We start from the raw sequence: 23066 nt of genomic DNA on the forward strand, positions 1-23066 counted from the left end.
GGAGGTGGATATTTTCCTGCGCCCCGAAATCAAGCAAAATGGCGGGTGTAACAGCCGATTTGCAAGTGTTTCCGAAAAGAAAATTACTTTAAAATTCGTTTTATATACTAAAACAATTATACCATTTCCATTTCGGGGATTGTGGCTTTTAAAAATATCTACCTCGAGCCTTTGGCTCTCGGTAGCTATTTCGCCACTATCCACCTCAATGGAAATGGTAAAATTGTTAAATAGTTTAGCCACAACCTATAAAATACTTCCGGAATTGTCGTTACTTTCCTTTACGCGTTTATTAGAAAAGCAGTGGTGGAACCAGGATTTTTCAAAGGATAGTTTAATATCAGCTATTGGTTAGCAATGTATCGCTGGGAAAACCGTAATATTCTGAGAGAATAGTAATGAGTTGTGGAGATCGTGTTTCCTGGTGCTGAGAAGTTTTAATCTGTCTTAATGTCGGACGATGTTTGCACTATTACAGGAGTCTGGAAAGATTGTGTGCATTCGTACTGGGCCCCGAGAGCCAATCGAGCGGACATGGCAGCGACATTTAGAAAATTACCCTATTTTGTAATAATTCAGAGCCCTTCAAGGATAGGAATTAGTCACTACATAATCCATATTATCCCAAGCCCCCAGTGAGAAGCGCTTAGCGAAATCCTTATACAGTTAACTTACAAAACTATTTTTTTACAACTTTCATCTTGTGTCATCGCTAATATTCTATTTTACAGTAGCGTCTTCCAACGAACTTAAGAATTTGACATATATCTTAATACAAACCGTAGAAACGTCGCCATTCGCGCTAATAAATACATTAAAATGATACTCTACTATATATCTTCCATCCCCTCTAGATTCCTTATTTCTTCCTAGCTTCACGACCGTCGTCCGATTATTGTCCGAATATTCGACTTTGGGAAGAATTCGAGGAACTTTTGAGCACGTGTGCATTTCCGGTTAGCACGTGGGACAATTTTGCACTTGCCAAAGGTCGGATGAACACGTGACAATACTGGTAAACACGCGACCAGCCCTGATCATGACCACATGATCAGTGATTGATGGTAAATCGGCCACACCCAACTTGATTGACTTATTTGCCCATAAGTTTCCAAGAAATTATTTCCAAGAAAAAGCTCACGCTTGTTTCGCCGTCATTGTTGCAAGTGGCATTTATGGATTCACCAGGAACTCGTCTGGTAGAAATTTGAGTTATTTCGGGTATTTGCCGCTTGCTATTCGTGGTAATTTGACTCGCTGTGTGAGCAAGTGGAGTCTGATCACTCGTCAGATATGCTGCGGCGCGTCGAGTCCTACGAGTAGCCGGTACATGGAGGCTGGCATGGTCTTCATTCGGATCTACGAACCAATAACCAAACACGGTCAGAAATCTTCTACTATCGATATATTATAGCCTAAATCACTATAACCTAAATCACTAGATCTACATCAAATATAGTGGTCGCGATGTGTTCCTGCACTTGGCCTACCTCGTCTCTAGTGATCGCGATGTGTCCTCCTGATAGTCTCATGCTGTCTCTAGTTATCGCGATGTGTTCCCGCACTAGACCTACCTCGCCTCTAATGATTGCGATGTGTTCCCGCGATAGTCTCATATCGCCTAGTGGTGTTCCCGCGTTTGACCTACCCCCCCCCCCCCCCCCCCATAGTGGTCGCGATTTGTTCCCGCTTATGACCTACCTCCCCCATAGTGGTCGCGATGTGTTTCCGCACTAGACCTACCTCGCCTCTAGTGATTGCAATGTGTACCCCCGAAAGTCTCATATCGCCTAGTGGTGTTCCCGCGTTTGACCTACCTCCCCCATAGTGGTCGCGATGTGTTCCTGCTTATGACCTACCTCCCCTATAGTGGTCGCCAAAAGGTCCACGATGTGCTGGTGTGACGTAGCAACGACACTTTCACCGTTGATCTCGATTATTCTGTGGCCGACGCGAACGCCGCCTCGCTCAGCTATACTCCCGCGCATCAGACTGCAAATCTGAGAAGACGAGAATAGCGTAAGAATTGGATGGGGGAGGGGAGGGCGGGGTTTTGTGGTGTGTATGCGTATAAAGGGTGGGTTGTGTTGTGTTGTGTGTATATGGTGTAAAGCTGGGAAGTGTTGTGTTTGTGTGGGGTGGGGTGGGGTGGTAGGAGTGCCCGCTGTAACATCATGCTAGTGCGGGCTGGTGTTCTCTTACCATTCCGTTCTGGACGCTGAATCCTAACTGGTACTTGGTGTCTGGACGGTTGACCACCACCTGGACAGTGGGCGGGCAGGAGACCGTCTTGAGCGTCACCTTGGTACCGGGCCGAGAATTCTGGGAAGGCATGAACAGAGAGTACGTGCCAATCGTTGCGAGTGCTTATAGTTGCTATACAGTTTCAAGTCCGTAGATCCGACTCGCGCGATAGAGCCGTTTTGTTTTTTGTTTGAATATTCGAAACTCTTATCATTGAAAAGAATACAACTCTGGAACCACTTTAGAACCAATTGGAACAATTGAAAGGCTCCGGAACTGTGCAAGAGAAACGCTGCAATTGTCGCTTCACTCATTAACGGGCTAAAGGGGTGTGAGATAGTGGTTTGTCTAATACCCCATTCACATAAAAAAGTTAAACATGTTAAAAGGTTGTTTAACTAAACGTGTTTAGAATTTGGACCGATCACACCGCGCACTCCCCCAACTAAACATGTTTTAAACGTGTTTAAACTAAACTACCTTGCGAGGTAGTTTTAACCGTGTCTAACAAAGATGGCGGATAAGGGAGTGCGGGAAGAGGAGGCGAACGTGGGAACAAGAGGAAAGACACGATTTATCAAGCAAGTGGGGGCAAGGAAAACGTTTAGCAGTGGCTGAAAGGTTGTACGAGAAAAAACAAGAGAGAGAGGGGAATTTGTGCATTAACAGTCAACAAACCACAAACTTTTACATTTTAACACTCACAATATTATTATTTCGGAGATAAGTGTCTAAAACTAAGTTGAAAAAGAAGAACCAACGGATAATGAAGTAAATAATGCTTAGAATTTGAAGCCAAAGTATTTAATTTTCAAACTGTCTTCTGCGTGCGTGCTGACGTTGCACTGGAATGATGCCACGAGCGTGCGCTGTTTTGAATTTCTAGGCAAAACTAGTCTAGTTTTGGTGTGAACGCCATCGAAGTAAAACAAGGTTAGTTTATACTTAGTTTAAGTTGAAGCATGTTTAGTAAAACTGGTTTTAGTTGGTGTGAATGGGGTATAAGTCCAACTCTTCCCATATACATTATGCACCACTCAAACACAACACCCGCCGACGTGCCATACAGTGTAAACCTGGATTTTACGATATGCCTCGGGAGAAAAAAAATGTATCGTAAAATCGAGGTATCGTTGCAAAGGTCCTCGATTTTACAATATAAAGGAAAATACATTGAAAATATCATTGTAGCGAGGTCGGGTTAATAATCAACTTTTACGAACTAATAATATTGTAACTGCCCTCTGTGAAAGACTGTTGAGTTACTCTTTGTAAGACTGTAATCTGTATTTAACAAGATCTGTCAAGTCAAAAAATCGATTCGTTTTTTCTCTCTATGTTAATAGACAGAATCTGTTATATTGTTGTATCGAGATTAAAATTACGCTCGAGAGGACATATTTATATCGTAAAATCGAGAATATCGTTGTATAATACTATCCAATATCGTAAAATTGAAGTAATTTCTCATACATTTCACTGCATTTCCGCCGGGAGAGAGGTACGTCATTGTAAAATCGAGAAACCAAGTATCGTAAAATCCAGGTTCCACTGTATATACTACCCAATCACAGCACACTCACGTGACCTTGACAACCAATCACAGCGTACCTTGATGACGTTCTGGCACTCCGGTAGAGGCAACCCGACCAGACTTGTGTTATTCACCGAGAGGATTTGGTCGCCCACGTTGACTCGGCCTGACTTAGCGGCGGGCCCGTCCTTAGCGAGGTGCGCAATGATGGCGGTGGGGATCATGGAGCCCCAGCCTGACTCGACGATCATCACTCCTAAAGCCTCCCCTGGCTTCTTGTTCACCACCACCTGCACACAACATTAAAGAACCCTGGTCACACAATAACAGGCGTGGCCGACAGCATTCTCGGGAATCTAGGACGACGCGATCAGGGTAACAAGGGGAAACACCAAAGCGGAACAAGGTGGGGGAGAGGGCGGGGGGGGGGGGGGGGGGGGGGGGAGGGAAGGGGGCTGGAGAAAAGAAGTCCCGGGTGAGAGAACGTTTCTCTATCTTGTAATGCGACACAACAATCGCCCTGATCGTTACAATGTCAACATATCCTACCTCTCTGGCTTTAGTTTCGTCCGAGAGTAGAGAGAGGTCTTCGCCCAAGATTTTCTGCGCTTCTAACACGCAGTTGTACTCGGCGTCCTCCACGCTGTCCTCGGAGATCCCGTTAGACTTGAGAAACTCTTGGTAGGCCACGTTAAACGACTGGCCGATGCTCTTCGCGATTACTTGTGCCTGCAAATAATAAAAGCGACATGAGCATTAAAATAAGTCATATCCATGAAGCGCAAGTGGTACCCAAATAACCACTGTGATGTCATTAACAAAATGATAATAATGAATGATACCAATGTTACGTGTCATCTAAAGGCATAAAGAACACGTGATACCCTCGTGACATGGCATCCATTGTATGGAACACGTGTGATATCAACGTGACATGCTGATAGCCCATGGCAAAGAGTACACGTGATGACAGCGTGATTTGTCCGTCAGTAAAATACATATTCGGGGTACTTCAAGACGGTTTAGTAGCAGTTGCAAAAAAAGTCCGACTTGATCTATTCTGACGCCCGTTCATGCAGCGAATGAAACAGGTTACACAGGACAAATACAGGTCAACTAAAGAGCACGTGACAATAGCTTACCTCATCTGCTTGGAATACGTGGCACGTGATCTTAATCATCTTGGGATCTGTCTCGGCCTTGCCGACGCTCGCAAGGATCTGTTGAGCCGAGGGCTTGGTCTCCAATGGGTTCTCTTGCTCGCCGGGGGGTCTCCGCGCCATCAGGACCATTACGTCCCCGATATCCGCTATGAAGGAGACGGTGCGTAGGGCGTGGTCCATCATGACTTCCTGTAGGGGTCAACAAACACGATACTTGCAGTTAAATCATAATGGTGAGAATTATGAGTATATGAGTGCGAAAATATACACGTTGAAGCGAGGTGGACACTAGCGACATAACGGCATAAGCGTGCTGCTTTATGTTCTTATGTTCAAGTGTGTATATCCGCGACGTAACGACACAATAAGACCTTGACATAACGACATAAGCGTGCTGCTTTATGTTCTTATGTTCAAGTGTGTATATCCGCGACGTAACGACATAATAAGACATTGACATAACGACATATGAGAAAAAAAAATTCTTATGTCGTTGTGTTGTTACGTCGATATCTTCGGTAATATTAATATGTCGCCTTTTGCGCCATACTTAGCAGTACCGAACATTGCAAGGGTTGGCCACTGGCTTCCACTCTTGAGCACCCCAGAAACTTATCAGCTACTTGCCTTGCTTTGGGAATTGACGACTTTGATTCTCTCAGTCGATATGAAAATATCTACATCAGTGGTCGGTTGATCCTCTCCCTCGGGGACCTGGGGACGATCAGTCACATGTGATGAGCACCACAGGACAACCTATTATGTGAGTACTATAACAGATTTCTAATACGGGCCCGAGCTCGACAATAGGCGACTTGTACCAAGAAATCACGTGACGCTTTTTGTGGCATTTTTTGTGCAAGCCACATATTCCACAATGCTTTGAAAAAGCATTCCGATAAATACTTGTCTATGGTACCACAGGTATTCCGATAAATACTTGTCTACGGTACCACAAGTATCCCGATAAATACTTGTCTATGGTACCACAGGCATCCTGATAGATGCTTGTCTTTTTTACCACAGGTATCCCGTTACCTTGATTCTTCCTACAGCCTCCTGTGCCTGCTGCATGCGCACTGCTCGGTTGGGAGACTGGGGAGACATGATTTGCGACGAACCGAGATACTGTAGAAATGGAATAGAAGTTACAATTAACACATCAGCATCGCCTATTTGCTTATGAACGCCGAAAAGTGCCCGAAAAAAAAAACAGTTGAAGCACATTGGGGCCTGATGCCCTACGGATGAAAATTGTCACTAAGTCCAGCCAAGGATTCACTGCTAGCAGAGGCCTCTTTTTGTATTTCGCTGTGCTAGCCCAGCGAAATACAAAAATAAGAGGCCTCTGCTAGCAGGGAAAGCCGTGGACAGAACGTTGAACAAATGTTTCTTTCATGCGCGTAATTTACAGCACTGTTTCCTGTGCACTTCGGAAACATGAACTCGCGTATATTTTAATACGGTATCCTCGTTTATCCTCGTCTTATTGTAACATATATTTTATATAGAATTTTTCCTAATATACAAGATCTTAAAATATCTCATTTAAAAGATGCCAAAGTGCGCAAAGCAAAAAGATTGTATCTAGCCAGGAGGCTCTTAGAAACTTGTTGTGTTTCTTTCGACTACCAACGCGGGGCAAGACCATGGGGTAGCCCATGCACAGTTCGGGGGAGCGTCGGCGTGAGACGAGCCGCTGTGAGTGCCCTTAAGGAGCTAATTTTGAACAAATTGGACGAGCTTCTAGAGTCCTGAGAAGATTATAGTTCCTATAATAGACAGGAACCACAGAGAAAAGCGCTAAGTCACGGTAATATCGCTCGTAAAAGGGGGCTTAAAGCGGCGCGCACTTAATGGAATAGCAGCTTAAACGTTATGCATATCAGACTTTAAGGTGAATAAACGAAAATTGAAAGTAAAATGAAAACGGAAAAATCGTTATTTCAAATCTCTTGTAATCCAAAAACATGGTTAATGGGTTTTGAAGATCAAATGAATAAATGGAAATGGAACTGAAAATGAATTTCAAATGAGCGTTATTTCAAATCGCTTGTAATACAATAACTTGTTTTATTGATTTTCATCGTGAAATCCGTCATCTAAAATTTGTCATTTTCTTTTGCGTAGGAAACTCTAGACAACATGAACACATAATTTAAGCCGTTAATATATACCACGGGAAGGAAGTATACATGAGAATATTCTCACGGAGGGTGTATTTAACGTTAATCAAACCAAGAAAGAAGCCTTCACGGAAACCTCTAATAAAACTACAAAAACAACAGAAGATAGCAAGTTAGGATATCAGATACTAGAACAAACATAGCATTCCAACTACTCAAAACCCATCCGTCTCGATAAAACACACTTCAGAAGCAAATGAATATTTAAATGCTCAATTTCGATAGAAATTTTTCAGGGAATATTTCTTTCATAATCAACAAAAAAACGTAGAAACACTTTTAAAAAAATACAGTTAAACTACTTTTCAGAATCTGCGGCGAATAAGGCGCTTGTGTTTGGTGACAAAATCAATTAAAATCGATCAGGAAATGTGTCGCTAACGTTTTGTCCATGAATAAGAAATCATGAGGGAAAATATTTAATTACCAAAGACTAAATATTGGAAATAAAATATCGGGCAAAAAGTGTTGATGATTTTATAAACACTTGAGGCTAAAATTACTAAGTAAACATACTCAGAAAAAATAAAAGTGAGTGAGCACTTATACGAGCCTCCTCTTGAAAAATAACAACTTGAAAACCAAACGTAAAGAACAAGAAACGTACATTCTTCCTAACCGCAAAAGGAACCACAAGAAGGATTTTTTTAAGAATGAAAAATCTTAGTCGTGCTCAAACAGTGCAAGTATGGAAAATAGAGACAAAAATGATAAATTAAAAAACGTAGAGAACACTAAGGAAGCGATTAAAACATATTTCAAAAGAATCAAAATAAAATCGTGTTTCTTAACGCAGTAAAAATAATAATAAATTTAAATACAAAAAGTCGAATGAAATATTATTCTTCAGACAGTATGAGTCATGGTGAATTATCTTTAGCGCTAAACATTGAATGATTCATCTCGTCTGCAGATCAATGCGCTTTACCTCATCTGACGCGAGCGGAACATCACCAGCCATCGAATTAAGAGTGACTTTTTGTCCGCTTAAAAGGATCCCGATATGCCCACAATACTCCAATCAACAAAAAGAAAATGAATTATCCATTTAAGACCACGAGATTACTCTCTCCCGCGACTGGGTATTTCTAAAAACCCGAATTTGTAAAACGGTCTGGAAGTCGAATGATGGCTTGCGGCTTGTAGGAAGCTCTGCGGTTATTAGTTATGTTCCTATAAAGCAGTAGAAACGAAACTTAAGCGATATGAGGTAAATATTGGTCAATCAGCAACTACTGAGTTGAAAATAAAAGAAAAGGAAATAATCTGACCGTGTTAAGGAGGAAATAATTTAGCGATAAAAAGTTGGACGCAATAGTCAAATGCTGCAAGTGTTAAAACATGAAATAATGGACTTCGAATATGGAATAATTGTTAATTATTTTTGATTGGTTGAAGGCAGTAGGATGAGGCAGAGGTTGATCTATCATTCGTCTATGGTACCGTCACAACAATATGCCTATCCTTGCTAGTAAGTACAGACGAGGAAACTCCTTTGTTTAGTCCTTCGACTAAACAAACAGAGCCTTTTAGGGTCGGAAAGAAAACAAATATGACAATAAAAGAAACAATTTAAAACTGCGGTTAATTTGGAGACTTTATAAGATCACCTGCCTCTAAATTTAACACTAAGACACCGAATTGGCAACAATGTGATATATATCATCCAAAACCAAAGCGAGAAAAAATCGGATACATTCTTAAGACTACAATCTAAAATTAAGCTTCCTTTTTTAGAACAGTACCAAAACGTATGGTAACGCAGTAAAGTCACCGTCAAAATCGTCGAGATTAGAGCGGGACAAAGATCACTAGCAAGTGAAAACACTAATAAAAAATCGAGTTCATAAAAATGGAAATGAAGTCTTAAACTGTGACAGATCCCACATCAATAAGCCCTGTTTAATGCAAACGAGTTCATATTTAGAAAAAACCTATCTTCGTGACTTCCCATTTTTTATGAATATCAAGTAAATGCGAAAAAGAAAGATAGTACAGTTTTTTTTAGGACTAAACATATAGACGTAATTTATAGCCTGTCGAAAAAGACAATTTTCTCGAATAGTACAATTGTATTGATACAAAACCTTAACCCATCAAACCGTCAAAACCAGACTGCTAACAGCACGATGGATATTTTTTTCAAGTCTCAGACGACAATGTGCACAATTTTTAGGAATGAAAGGGAGGATTCGATCATGTAAATGTTTTTAATAAGGAACAGGTAAAAATATAAATAACGTTTCTTGTGTGTCAAGCGTGCTATAATCACGTTCCTGATCTGAACTTCTGACCGCGTGATATTCCACATTAGCAGAAGTGAATAGCGGTTATTCCAAACGCAACAAACCTTTGCCGTGTACACGACTCCAAGGAGAAGATTTCTCGGGTGATGAGGACCTTCCCATGCTACAAGAAAAACACAACATAACACATTGGCGCGGAACGAGTAAAATAAAATAAAAACAAACGGACATAATACTACAGGAGCATATTCTACACGCCAAGAGAATTTATGACTATGCGTGTAATTGCTAAAGCTGTTAGCGCTTCCAATTACAGTCTGCAAAGAAGTAGGTCTGTAACAGAGCCATAAAATGCGCTCTACGGAATTGTTTAAGGATTGTTTTGGATTGTGTTCGTACACCCTTACCCGCTGGTAGCGGGCTTTCGTCTATTGGACGACAGAATTTGTAGAATAATTTAACCTCGGGGATTTCGAAGTCGTCGTATTCAGAGCTTTCATAGTCCGTTTCACCGTCACTCATTTCAAATCATGACGACTCGACTTGGTATTTCAAATGCGTGGATCAGAGAGAGAACACCATTTCACCGTTATTAGTCTATGCACTTCCGAAATCCGTGTTCGCTTGAAGTGGGAATGCCAGTCAAATACTTATCTTGATGTATAATTAATAAGTATGCTGTTAGAAAGCCTGGGGGCTAGAAAACGATTCGACCAAGAAAACCCCGCGAGCAGCCGAAATGCATTGACATCTTGAGTGAGTTTTTATATCCAACCGACTCAAACCGGGATCTTTTCGGGAATGATTTCAAAGACGTGCAGCTGGTTTACGCCGATGCTTCACAATACGCGAAACTGAGCTATTGTGCTGCCGGTGATTTGATTGACTGGGAAGCCAATCGAATGCGCTGTCGTGAGTCTGGCTATAGAGGAACCTATCGTCAAATGTGGCGTCGTCGCGAGGAGACTTTCTTGAATGAAACGGCCCGTCGATACCTTGGTAAAAAGTGATGAATTACATCTTTTGCGCTTAGGAGAAAGTGTCAATCTATTACATAAGTGTCCAGAGAAGTGCTAGAATATTTGATAACAGGTAAAAAAGGTGGCGAGTTTGAAAAGTCAGTATTTTCTTTCTGCCTCGCCCACTCGTTTCTACTTTTAAATACACACACAAAAATGATAATAGTAAAAGTAAACATTCTCTGAAACAAAGGGCAACATATCTTGATTTAACTTTTCTTCTTTCATGGCAACATTTATCTTTAAATCAACCTGATCAACATTCACTATTTTCTCGAAATATTCTTCCATATTTTCTTCTGAACAATTCAAATATTTCTTCTTCAAATGATAATAATGACAATAAAAACAGTGTGGATCGTGTTTGATCCTTCTAAGCCTTAATTGAACATCCGCCAAGGGACATTATCACAAAAAGTAAAAGAATCGAGGGGGAAAAAGTCTTCGATTAAAATTCTATTCTTCAGACGTAAATGTTAATATTTGACGAGGATGGGTTTCAAAGAACGACAGCTTTAGAGGCCGATTTGTAAAGCAATTGAAGTCCTAACGAGAGTTTAATTTAATTTCGACTTCATATCGTTGTAATTCATAAGAAGGAATACACTCTTTTAAAAACGTCTAATTTTCAGTTGAGGCTGGGCCGTTCTTAGTTTTTAATCATTTTAAGGCTGGAAATGTTCTTTTGGAAGCTCCTAAATTTTAGTGTATATAAAGATATAAAACACAATGAATTATTAGGAAGAGAATTACCAAATGATCAATATCTGTAGGTTAGAACCCATCAGACCTAACTAAAAAAGTACATGTACAATCTTTTAAAGTGAATAACGTTCCGAATTTCCATTCAACACGGACAGGCACATATCTCTCTATAGAACACTCTTATGTTTGTCATTTCTAATTCATTTCCGATATCCTTTCCTTCCTCCTGGGACAGGAGAAAAATAAACAAAAGCATACACCATTTTTTTTTTTTTCGTTTATATTCAATATAAATATAAGGAATATCCTCTTTCTCTGTGAAAATTATTAAAATTCCGCAAAAAAATAAAGTAAAACGATAATGTGTGTGTTGTACATAAACCTTTTGCTAATAATTTAGCTATTTAAGGTGGCACGGCGAGGTTGTTTTGGCTTAAACAGCTTATACTAAGTTCCCTGTATTAGACTCATTTTCGGCTCGATTTTCGTGAATTTTTCAGATTTTATTAATACATCAATGCTTTGTCAGATCCCGCAAGATTCACACTTGTTTGAAATAAAATTATATTTTTTCATGCAAGGTAAATGGAAGCAATATTTTCATATTAAAATAAAAATATCGAAATCTGCGCGATGATTTTTTTTCTAAATTCACAGTAACACCTAACAATACTCCAGCTTGAAGCACACGAATTTTTGGCTTAAAACTGACCTGTCAAACTTCGCGATTGATGCATCTATATTTTACGCCAAAATTGTCCTCGCAATCTTGCCTACAAAGATCCATCCCCGAATTTACGCCCCCTGCTAAGTTCACACCCTAAGGCAACTTGTGTGAGAGGGGCAAGAGGACCAGTGTTGCACAAGAATAAATTCCAGATGGTCAATTCGAGAGTATTTTTATTAAGATAATTTGGAAACTAAATATTTTTTTCCTTTTCAACATTTGAGCCCAAGCCGCGCCTCTTCTAAACTATTACCCGACGCTATGGCTAAAATAGGCCTTGTGCTACTAGACATAACGACATAAGACAAAAAAAAACATTTTTTTCTTTTATGTCGTTATGTCCATGTCGTTATGTTGGGCTTAAAAGAGTGCGCGTGCCCATGCCGTTATGTCTTTATGTCACAAGTGTGCACCAGGCATCACTCTCACATAATTTGGGGATAATCAAACTCAAGATTTCGTACACGCAAGATTTGATATACGTGAAATATAGATATTAGTATTGCAGTATGTATTTTTTTTATTTTTTATTTTATTTTGGCTTGTTATGCCAGGTACCACTAGTAGCATAACGACATAGGCGCGCGATTATGTATTTATGTCGAACCACTTACACTTGAACATAAAAATGCGCGCGCTTTTATGCCGTTACGTCAGTAGTGTGCACCAGGCATGCATGCTGCTGTGCGGCTTACGTTAACGGTTGTTTAAGTAGCATTTGCACGTAGGTAATAAAGCTTGCGTTATCAGTTGATTATTAGCAGATAACACGTAGGTAAAAACACAAGCCTTAGCACGTCGTTAAAAAACTTGCTTAGCAGATATGTTAGCTAATGTGGACTGTGACCTGTGTTAGCAATGGGTCAGAAATCGAATTTTGCCGCAGCGTTAATTATTGGAAGTAACAGTAAAAAGTATAGCCGTTTCTCTAGTGTATGTTTCGATTACATCCAAGGGCGTGGCAGGCACGACAACGAGGCGGAACAAGGCCGGCGGAGGTGCCTGAGAAAGTCCCTATTGGCGTTGCTACTACTTGCTAAATTTAAAGCCGCATTGTCACCAGTTTACTTCCGGATGTCCGACGGAAACCTCAACCGAAAGAATCTATTAAAAATCCGAGGTATTAAACAGGCCATCCGCTCTAAATTATCAATCACATCCTCAAAAAAACTTCCAATAGACTTACTGCTTTCCATATTTTGAAATATTTTTCGCGTTTTCCATTAAAAATCATCGGATATTGTTACGTAATCGACCGGAAGTAGACTGGTGACAATGCGGCTTTAAGTTACTTATGTTAGTAGTCAAAGCAGTCATGCCAGCGTTAACGGTCGGATCATAGAAGTTAAGTTTTGCAGTTACTTACAACATTGTGCATTAACGGGGGGTTAATATTTTCGGCGTGTCGTTTTCTTTCTCCTTTACGTTTTCGCTTGCTGAGTTAATGATTGTGTTTCGATAGTTAATTTCTGTCTAATTCAATGGTTGCGATTCCCAAATCCAAAACGCAAATCATACCAGCTTTAGAGGGCATTTATATTTGCGCCTGCTTCAGCGTTAACGTTTTTGTCCACGTTTTCGCATAGTTAACCATGGGTAACGTCATCGTTTCAGTTTCCGAGAGTTGCCAGCCTCACGCACGTGTCGTGATGTACCGGAAGTCAATAACATGTTTATAATATCTCTCTAGTAGCTCTGCCACGTGTGTGGCAAAGACGCGAGATCAATGAGGACAGGTGACAAGAGTTCTGGCGACGCGCTCTACGCACAATATATGAACACCACAACACAGCACAGAGGGAATAGCCAAGCGCTCGAATACCACAAATTTTAAGAGAATCTTTTGTGCCGAAATAAGACTTAGCGTAAAATCCAGACTAAATAAAAAATCCCAGAGAAGGGAAAACAGCCGCCATCCGAAGATGAGATTAAAAATTAATCGTCGGATATTTATACTGTGTTCTAAACGACGCCGCGATTGAAAAATTCCCGACATCGTTAAAACGATGGGGGTGGGGAATTTCACGACTGATTCAATCACTTAGTTGTTTTAAATGAAACCTGAATTCAGTAATCGTTGAAAAATGCTACACGATCAGTGCAAAGTTCTCACTTGTAATCCCCTTTTATTTCCCACTGATAAGCGCTTAGTGGCGGGCATTCACCCTCACCGCGCGAATGAGACGCACAATGCCTCTACTCACCTAGATCACGTTCTTGAGCCTTTTTCGCCGCCTACGGAAACAAAAACAAATGCATCCAGCAATAAGCATGTAGTCTAAGAGTTAAACATCACTGCGAAGAGCATAACTCGTACCAAAAACTCCAGCTCTGTCGCGAGGGAGGTGACATAGTTGCCATACATCTAAACGTGTAGATCATAAACAGCTCACAGACTACTGCGCACAGGCGCTTCCAGGAGCTTGAGCTGTGTGCGACGGTACTGAACCACAACCGGGTGAAGTAAAGGCGCCATAGCGCAGAGAATGTTATTGAACAGAAAGGTCTTTTGCTTACGAGATCTCGAAAATAGTACCCAGTGTCACGAAGAGGTTAATACGCGGAGCAGACTGAAATCAATACAGAATAAAAGGGTTCCCGTGAATTATTCATCACAGTTGCCGTACATTCTGCATAAATGAGCAGAGAAAAAAACAACTCACGGAATCTCGAGAAGCCGCAAATATGACACGACGTCAAGACGGAAATTTCACGATCGGTAATCTACTTGGCCGATGGTCTCGACCGGAATATTTTGGTTAAATTTGAGAGATCAACGATCACGTAAAATATTCGACCAAGTATGCCATACATCAAGAGTTCAACTTGCCCGAGCGCTTTACGACAAGGGTTCAACTTGATCGAGCGCTTTACGACAAGGGTTCAACTTAACCGAGCGTTTTACGACAAAAGTTAAACTTGACCGAGCGCTTTACTACAAAAGTTCAACTTGACCGAGCGCTTTACGGAGGGTTCAGGTTCACTTGATCTCGAATGCTTCACGACAATTCCTTTATAAGGCCGAGTGTTCCACGAATAAAGCTAAAATCGACAAAGTGCTTGACGAACATTGCTAAAAGATATGCACATTTTTTTAGAAAATAACCCAGCCTAATCATTCACTCAATCCCCTTAGAAGAGCACGAGTTCAGATGCTATCTCTTAACTAGACTAAACATCACACGTCTATTCCCAATTTCACGCTGAGATGGTGTTAGCTCTAGAGATAAGCCATGCGATCTTCACCACCGATCAGGTGCAGAGCAGGGTATTCATCATGAGTGATCTATTCTCAATTCGGAACCGTGAAGGCTAGATAATCTATAAGCGATTGAGCACTGGGTAACTATCCCATATCTAAGAAAGATCAACCCTTCATGATCGAGTTGTTTTTGTGGGTATTTCAGCTGCTTGATTTTGTTCTTGTGTTTTAAGCATGATCGGCGGTGGGAGGGTTGGGGGATTTTTGCACCCCAACTCACATCCTTCTCGATGCCAAAGTATCTATACCTGTGGCACTTCAAGGTCGACTTACTCGATGAACCAAAGATTAGAGCCTATGAGCGCTGACCTCACCTTTTCAGCTTGACAGTATTCGCACGTTTCGTCGTGGTCCGAATCTTGGCTTTGTTTCGACGATAGGTCACGTGACGCCATGCCGACAGAAAATGTACCCGCTGACCCATGAGCACGGCGGGCGCCAGCGGCTCTATTTGTTTTCTCATCTTCGTCCTCCGAGGAAGAGCCAGAACATCTGAACGATAGCAAAACGACTTCAGTAATTTGCTGTCTTATTAAGATATAAAGATATCGTTGGCTTATATACGGGGAAAAAGGGGTGAGGAGGAGAAAGATCCTGGATATCTGATAACAGTAGTAAAACGGCTTCTGAATTTTGCTGTCTTATATACAGGGAGAAAGGGGTGAGGGGGAGGAAGATCATGGATATCTGATAACAGTAGTAAAACGGCTTCTGAATTTTGCGTCTTATATACAGGGAGAAAGGGGTGAGGGGGAGGAAGATCATGGATATCTGATAACAGCAGTAAAACGGCTTCTGAATTTTGCGTCTTATATACAGGGAGAAAGGGGACAAGGGGCTCCTGGGTCAATCCATCGGATTCATAATTTTAAACTTTGAGGAGCCAGCTCATCATCACCAACGACGCATTGCGACTATCGGCTAAATTGCGGAATATCTATTGCGATATTTTCGATCGGATTTAGTAAACAAAATATAAAACTCAGTTCGAGAATTCTAAAATCATCATCGTCTGACTGCATCAGGGTCCTTAATGACGTCGAATGGTGGATAGATGCTTTACCTTGGCTGTAGTGAGCGCCGGTTCTCGCGTTTGCGTGACGCGTAAGGCGCGCGCTCCGGGATCACCTCGCTCAACGGGCGTGACCCGCGGGACCTTTGCTTGTTACCCGCAAAGTCCACATCCGGGACTTGCGACACGTTCTCTTGACTGCGCGTCCTTTTTTTCTGGGCTGAAACTAAAATAATAATCAGACTCCATAGCTATTCTTGCTTGTTGAAAAATTAATTTTAGCGATTTTGTTGTTATCAAGATACACTTCAGGTTGTTTTAGGTTTCCTACCGGTTTTGGCGTTTTGGGGGTATTTTTACAAGACAATAAATCATTCGAGACCACTAAAATAAATAAAAATTACAAAACCTGATAACGACTACATGGAATAGTTAGAGAACGTAACCTGCGAGAAAACTATAAATGATATTGACCTAATAACAATAGTTACAGGTGTGTCATGTGTCAGGCCACGACATGTCACGTGTCACGCCACGTCACATGAGAAGCACATGCAGCCGTCTATTCCTAAGCAAGACATTGGATAACAGTAACGAGCCAATCACGTGACGACATGTCACGTGAGAAGCACATGCAGCCATCCATTCCCGAGCCAGACATTGGGTAACAGTAACGAGTCAATCACGTCACGATGGCATGTCACGTGGCCAAAAAACTTTACTTACAGACTTTGCGTCCCGCCAGGCTTCCGGTCTCGTATTCCTTGAGTAGAGAGGCCTTCTGCGCAATCAGTTTATGAATCTCGTCATCCCGACACAGCCAGATATGCTTACCCCGCTCGTGCTTCCCATGCGCATGCGCGGGGTGCGTCTTGGAGTGATGGTTGTGCACGCCTATACTCTGGGGAGAGACCGCTGAAGCTTTGTCCTCGTAGGATCGCCGCTTCGCCTTGTTGTCATTTCGCACGCTTTTTGTGTGAACCGCCGTGGGCTGTGTCCGTGGACTTTTTTCCTCTTGGCTTTTAGTCTCATCGACATTTTCTTCGTCTGTTCCTATTAGATTAACGAGAAACGTGCTCAAACATAATAATAAAATAAGATTAGGAATCCCTAAATGGCCAAGTTCAAAAGTGCATTGAAACAATGGTAAAATGCCGTTAAACAAAGAAAGAAAAAAGTGTAAGATAAAATATGCAGAGGAATGTAGCATTTATTGTAATGACGCTTAGAGAGTTTGGGCAATATCCATTGTTTGTTTTGATTGGAATGAAGCTTTGCTGTCCGTAAGAAAGTGTGACGCCGAGAGGGGGACTTGGGTGGGTCTACCAGACAAGAACAAGACCAAAACCAGCTCCCGTTGCCACGGCCACGAAATCCATTCAATTGTGATATTCTACCAAAGGTTGACAACAATTTCGATCTATATCAAAACGGTAATAAGTTCTGAACTGCAAAATTGAGGAGAACAAGCAAGCGTCGGATAATATCACTATTGTTTGTTACGATTGTCGATTTACACTGTGCAATTCTCTAGGATTCATCGCCCCTACTGATTGCCAAGACGCGCAAATGAATACATAAAAATATTTAGAATTCAAACGTCGTATTATCCATGAGCCGTATTCAATGCAAATGCCTGCAAATGAAGATGAAACAATCGACTCGATTCATTTGCATGCATTTGCATTGAATAAGGCTCATGGATAAAACGACGTTTGAACTTTGCCTTAAAGATCCCGCTTCGCCAAAATGGGTTGCCGAATTACCAAAATTAATGTGTCCAGTGGCGTTCCCTAGCCGGATTTGTAGACCTAAACCTGCCATTTGAATTTTCAGAGCTCTAAGGCGCCTAAGGCGGGTGAAAAAGAGGCGAGCTTGGGTTAGAACCCTCCCCTCCTCTCTCGTACCCGCACCCTGGATTCCCCAGGATGCTGCACTTACCGATCGCAACAGACTTCGTAACTCCTTTCTTGCCCTTTTCTCTCCTTATCTCACCATTGGTACTCCCCTCTTGTCTCTCTTCCCGCCTTTGCGCTCGCTCATTGGACCGCTTAGCGGCAAGATTTTCCGCGCTCCGTTTATACGCCTTACCAAGTTCCTCTGTAGTGGTCTTCTGTCGAGAATCCCTACCGTTCACAGGTTTAGTTCGGGTTTTACCAGGGTTCTCCGGCTTCTTTTGAGGTTTTCCAGGAAGGGCGGCATTGCTTTTTTTCTTTGCCGGGTCAGCCTTGATGGCTATTCCCGGTGCTGACTTTCGAGCGTCCGGGGCGCTAGCTTTGGCAGCCTTCACAGTTTTTTTATTGTCCCTCACTCCGCGCGGACTGTTTTTTCTATCCTGTTGGGTTGACGATTCTTTCAATAATAAGGACTTTTGCTTTGTATTCTTCGTGGTTAAATTCTCTGAACTACTAGTAAGGCTACTGGTCACGCTACTGGGTCGGGATGTGTTCTTTTTTCGCTCGCCTTTTCCTTCACTTGCCTTTTCTTCTTTGTTCTTCGTTATATTCTGACTTTGAGTAGTCTTCGCGCGTGCCGCACTTTTCACGGCCATAGAAAGCTCCGCAATATTACTTTTAGTTTTAGATGTCCTAAATGTATTCTGTACTGTTTTTTGTTTCCTAAAGATATCCTTATTAGGCTTTGTTTCTTTCGTCAAAAGCCCAGCATTCTCACCGCAACTGTCCTCATCATCGTCGTCATCATATCTATCCTTTCTCCCTTCTTTACTATCCTCTTGTTTAGAACTCGGTTCAGGTTGTGGGTGCTCTCTAATAAGCAAGTTTTCATGCGATCCGTGGAGATCGTCTTCTTCTTCTTCTGAAACATCAGGCACCTTCTTGATAGCGTCAAGAAGTGGTCTTCCCTCTAGATGCTCATCCTCTGACACATCTTGGCTCGAACCTTCTGGTGTTCTCCCTCTTGGGCTGTTCCCATCGTCCAGTAAAGGCTCCTCTGTGTTCGAGAACATGTCATCAGATTCTGACTCAGGTCTACCAAACTCTGGCGTTACTACCCGCTCAGAAGATTCCGCTCCTGAGAACATGTCTTCTTCCTCATCCTTCTTCTCCTCCTCTTCTGAGGCCTCCTCCACTGGTGAAGCGATAATCAAGGGTGGCGGCTCTTGGGGCGGCTCTGGCCTTATCTCCCTAACTATGGTTAGCAGCTCGGGTGAGCTAGTTCTTAAGGGCTCACTCTGGTAATTCTCAGAGTTACCCAGATCCTCCTCCGAGGATAACACCCTTTCAGGCGTGTCATCATCCAAATGGATCAGAGTCTCTTCAGGTTCATCTGGGTCATCATCATTTGGGAGATGTTGTGATGCCTCATGTCTCTCCTCACCTTTTCCTTCCTCCTCCTTCTCCTCCTCCTCTTCTTCCTCCTCATCTTCCCTAATCCCATTCTCTGTTATTCCATTCTCCTGCTCCTTGTCATCATCACTGTCAAGAGGAGGAGGCCCTTCCCTGAACCCCGCATCATTCTCCTCACTGCTTTGCCTCGCCAACTTGTCCTTAGGTCTAATAAAGAGTTCCCTGTCACTCTCTGGCCCGCTCGACATACTCTTAGTTGGCGACAGCAATACAGGATCCTGGCTGTGATCGCTGAGTACTTGGGGCGGGGTAAAGCATAAATCACTGTCGTCATACTCATAGTCATCCTCACTGTCTAGGGGAGGTGGCCCCTCCTTGACGTCTGAGTCACTATCGCTATCGTACTTGGTGTAGCTGGTGTTTTCATTGCTGTAACCAACAATCTCGGTGTCACTACTTTCTTCAATGGCATCACCATCTTGGACATCTATTACTGGAGCAGCACCGGACGCTTCAAAGATGTCTGCAATAAACCGCAGTTAAATATAAGTACTGTAGACAATTTTTTTCTTAACTATAATTTATAATTTGTTATCATTTCCTTGCTTTACCATGCCATACTAGCAAGTTCCACAACATTGACCAACTAAGCTCCACATGAAGACATTCCATACTGACCCAGCCAATCAGGTAACAGTGCTTTTACACTCTGCCAATCAGGAAACAGAACTCTTACACTCAACCAATCAGGTAACAGTGCTCTCACCCTCAGCCAATCAGGTAACAGTGCTCTCATGCTCAGCCAATCAGGTAACAGTGCTCTCACACTCAGCCAATCAGATACATACACTTCAAACTGATATTTTGGACACTTTTAATAGGAGTTAAATTTCCAAACTAATTGGTTTAGAAAAGTCAATGTTTTAAATTTGAACTTCAATTGATCAAAATTGTAAAACTATGCTAATGCTCAATCAAATGCTAAGGTCTGTAAATTATACACCGTACCAGTCTCTTCCCTGTAAAATTATAAAATGCTAATAAATAAATACTAATAATTATGTTTTAATTGTGACACCTGCAGGGACCTTATTTATAGGCACGAAGCCATGCAACAATATAAATTATAATTTACATGCATATTTACAGGAAACAAAATTTCCGAAACAGTCTGTAATTGTTAGTTTGCGGCTGAATGTCACCTGCTGATCTCCATAGATTGTAATGGGTGACCCTCTTTATTCTTGTGCCATTTATGTTATCAGGAAATAAAGGGGATTGTCTGGCTTAATGTTCTGAATGAACCTGACACATTTTTTTCTTCCCTTCTACCGGCTAGTGTATCTAGATTAGCTGCTTCCAAGGCAGCTTCATAGGAAATGTGCAGATAAATAATTCTGAAAGCATATTTTTGAATAGCCTCAACAGAGTTTGCGAGGAATTGTGGTAGATCAGCAAATACAACAGATGCGTACTCTATTTGGATAGGCTAAAGTCTGTAATCCGTACACCTTCTGCATCTTTACTGTAAAATTATCAAATGCTAAGGTTTACAAAATCATACACTGTACCAGTATACTCCATGATTAAATCTTTGTCCTCTGCCATGGTGATTGGCAGGTCATTGACAGGTGGGCGAGGACTGGCGCCAGAGATCATAACAGCCCCGCCAGGTTTAGATGCCGCAGGCTTTTTCTTCTTAACTCTGTCACGCTCCATTCTACAAGATAAAACAAGATTTCTTCTCAAAATGCAAATCAAACGAATTACATGTAAAATTTCCCTTTTTATAAAGACAACATTTAAAAATGTGCCTTCTCAAGAGTGTCTACAAGAAAGCTTAACTTCCATATAAAAAAGAATACTCAACAAACAACATGGTGTACACCATGTTGTAAAGATTAATTTTTGATGTCACTGTGTACCTAGGGGGAAAAGTAGTCAGTAGCAAAGGTAGTATTTGCATCAATTTAGCTCATCTTTCTAGTTGCAAAATGTCACAATTAAATGTAAAACTACAAGCCCTCACAGCAGTAATAAAAAAAGGACCACAGTTATCAATTTGCACAGAACATTGATTCTGACATTGTGGAATGGTGAAACCATGATTAATTAGTACAAAATAGTGGTTAAATCAACATTGTGCTTTGCTTGATGGAAAATATAAAAAAAAAACGGGGGTCCTGCTGTCAAATGAGAAATATGTAGTTCAAGTCTGCAAAAATAAATAGACAGACATTGGATTAAAATAGGTAAATATTTAAGGGCAGTTTTACAGAGAAAAAATAGTTAAAATAGGGTTGATAGAAAAACTGTAAAATGATCAAATGTAAAGATTGTCCAAATTGATGTTGCCAGAAATATTTCAATTATTATTAAACATCTGGTAAATAAAATGAAAAATTCTATTTTTTTCAGTGAGATACTGTAGAATTGGAGAAAAATAACAATACATAATTGGTCTCCTTAAAATTGAATTCCACCAATCTAGAAATTACATGAATATGTACATAAAATAAGAATATGCAAGTTAAAGCATAGCAGCTTGTACGCCCTGAAGAAATGATTAATTTGGCACCAGTTTATGAATCAAAATAAAAGTGTGCATATTAAAAAAAATCATGTTTAGACAGACATTTGATGTAAATGAGAGGACCCTGGCATTGTGATGGTTTCAATGGAACACACTTGTCGATAAATTCACAAAGTCTACGTTTGGTAAAGTGTAGGAACAAGAGCATTCGTGAGGACACCAGCGAAGAGGAAATGTCATGCCTAATACTAAAACTATACATCTATAATTCATGCGAAGAACCGGCGATCTGAGGAACGGTTTCTCAAACAAAAACACAAGTTTTGTGTACAAACACGCAGAATCGTGTATTGAAACGAAGTAAATATTAAAGCAGATTCAACTGTACCGTGAACACAAATATCTCCATAAACGCAGTCTTTAAACGAGACAAGATTATATTGTCGGCATCAAGGACAATCAATTTGGTTACCAAACCAACTATCTAGATCTGAGTAAAAAAATAAATGAGAAATTACGAAGCATTACTTTAGCTTTCAATATGAGTTGAATCAGCATGCACAAGCACAAACAAAAATTAATGATTGACATTTAGAGACTATCCAATTCAAAGAAACCTCGAATTGTCATAAAAAAAACCTTTAAAGGAACAACCGAAAACCAGACCCATCGTAACAGTAAAACACAAAATAATCTACAAGTAAGATTGAGATAAAATGTTCTTTGATAATTTCCTACGGGCGCGTCAAGTTTCTCCATCGATTCTCACTCCTCAATTTCGTCTCGACCGCTAAAAGCCGACCACAAGGCGACATATAGAGCCTACATTTACCTCACCGGCTGCTTGTTTGTGAACTGGGTTGAAGAAGAAACTTTGAAGAGGTTAAAGTTTGCGTTTTTTCCTGAAGCGCAAGAGAGTCGGAAGCTCAAGCCGCCATCGTCGCTTTTGGCACCTCTACCCATTGCCCCGCAGTTTCTGACGAGCGCGCATCTGAAAAAAAGACTAAGACTGAAAGTGTTTTTCCGCAACATGGGGAGGGGTGAAATTCCCAAAATCTTCCAGAGTTGCATATGTAGCAATAATAATTGTCAAACTTCAACTTCTTAGACTATTTAAAATCATGTAA

The 23066-nt window shown here is 41.2% G+C and overlaps 1 protein-coding gene across 2 annotated transcripts; it reads right to left on the minus strand.

Moving 5' to 3' along the window:
* Window positions 1–265: 265 nt before the first annotated feature.
* On the minus strand, window positions 266–22929 carry LOC5509154. 2 transcript variants are annotated; one of them, XM_032378078.2, is made up of 16 exons: window positions 22772–22929; window positions 20978–21126; window positions 18040–19929; window positions 16825–17151; window positions 16150–16324; window positions 15401–15578; window positions 14029–14059; window positions 9478–9536; window positions 5980–6069; window positions 5569–5655; window positions 4921–5130; window positions 4328–4507; window positions 3856–4068; window positions 2203–2322; window positions 1860–2000; window positions 266–1359 (listed from the first exon to the last, which is right to left on the minus strand). In XM_032378078.2, exons 1-16 carry the CDS (start codon window positions 22900–22902, stop codon window positions 1288–1290), a joined length of 4053 nt encoding a protein of 1350 aa, XP_032233969.1. In that variant the 5' UTR covers window positions 22903–22929; the 3' UTR covers window positions 266–1287. The 2 variants fall into 2 exon arrangements, with proteins under 2 accessions (XP_032233969.1, XP_032233970.1); XM_032378079.2 differs by having other exon boundaries at window positions 22777–22905.
* Window positions 22930–23066: the final 137 nt, after the last annotated feature.

Source organism: Nematostella vectensis, chromosome 5 (assembly GCF_932526225.1).
Source record: "Nematostella vectensis chromosome 5, jaNemVect1.1, whole genome shotgun sequence".
NCBI classification, from domain to species: domain Eukaryota; kingdom Metazoa; phylum Cnidaria; class Anthozoa; order Actiniaria; family Edwardsiidae; genus Nematostella; species Nematostella vectensis.

What these genes read in the sequence shown, in the direction of transcription:
- LOC5509154 (XM_032378078.2), bottom strand. Translation starts at nt 22,902, where the DNA reads ATGGGTAGAGGTGCCAAAAGCGACGATGGCGGCTTGAGCTTCCGACTC. An exon ending in AGGCTGTAGGAAGAATCAAG is followed by an intron (nt 5,656 to 5,979) that starts GTAACGGGATAC and finishes GATCGTCCCCAG; the next exon opens with GTCCCCGAGGGAGAGGATCA. An exon ending in AGTGCCAGAACGTCATCAAG is followed by an intron (nt 2,323 to 3,855) that starts GTACGCTGTGAT and finishes ATGCCTTCCCAG; the next exon opens with AATTCTCGGCCCGGTACCAA.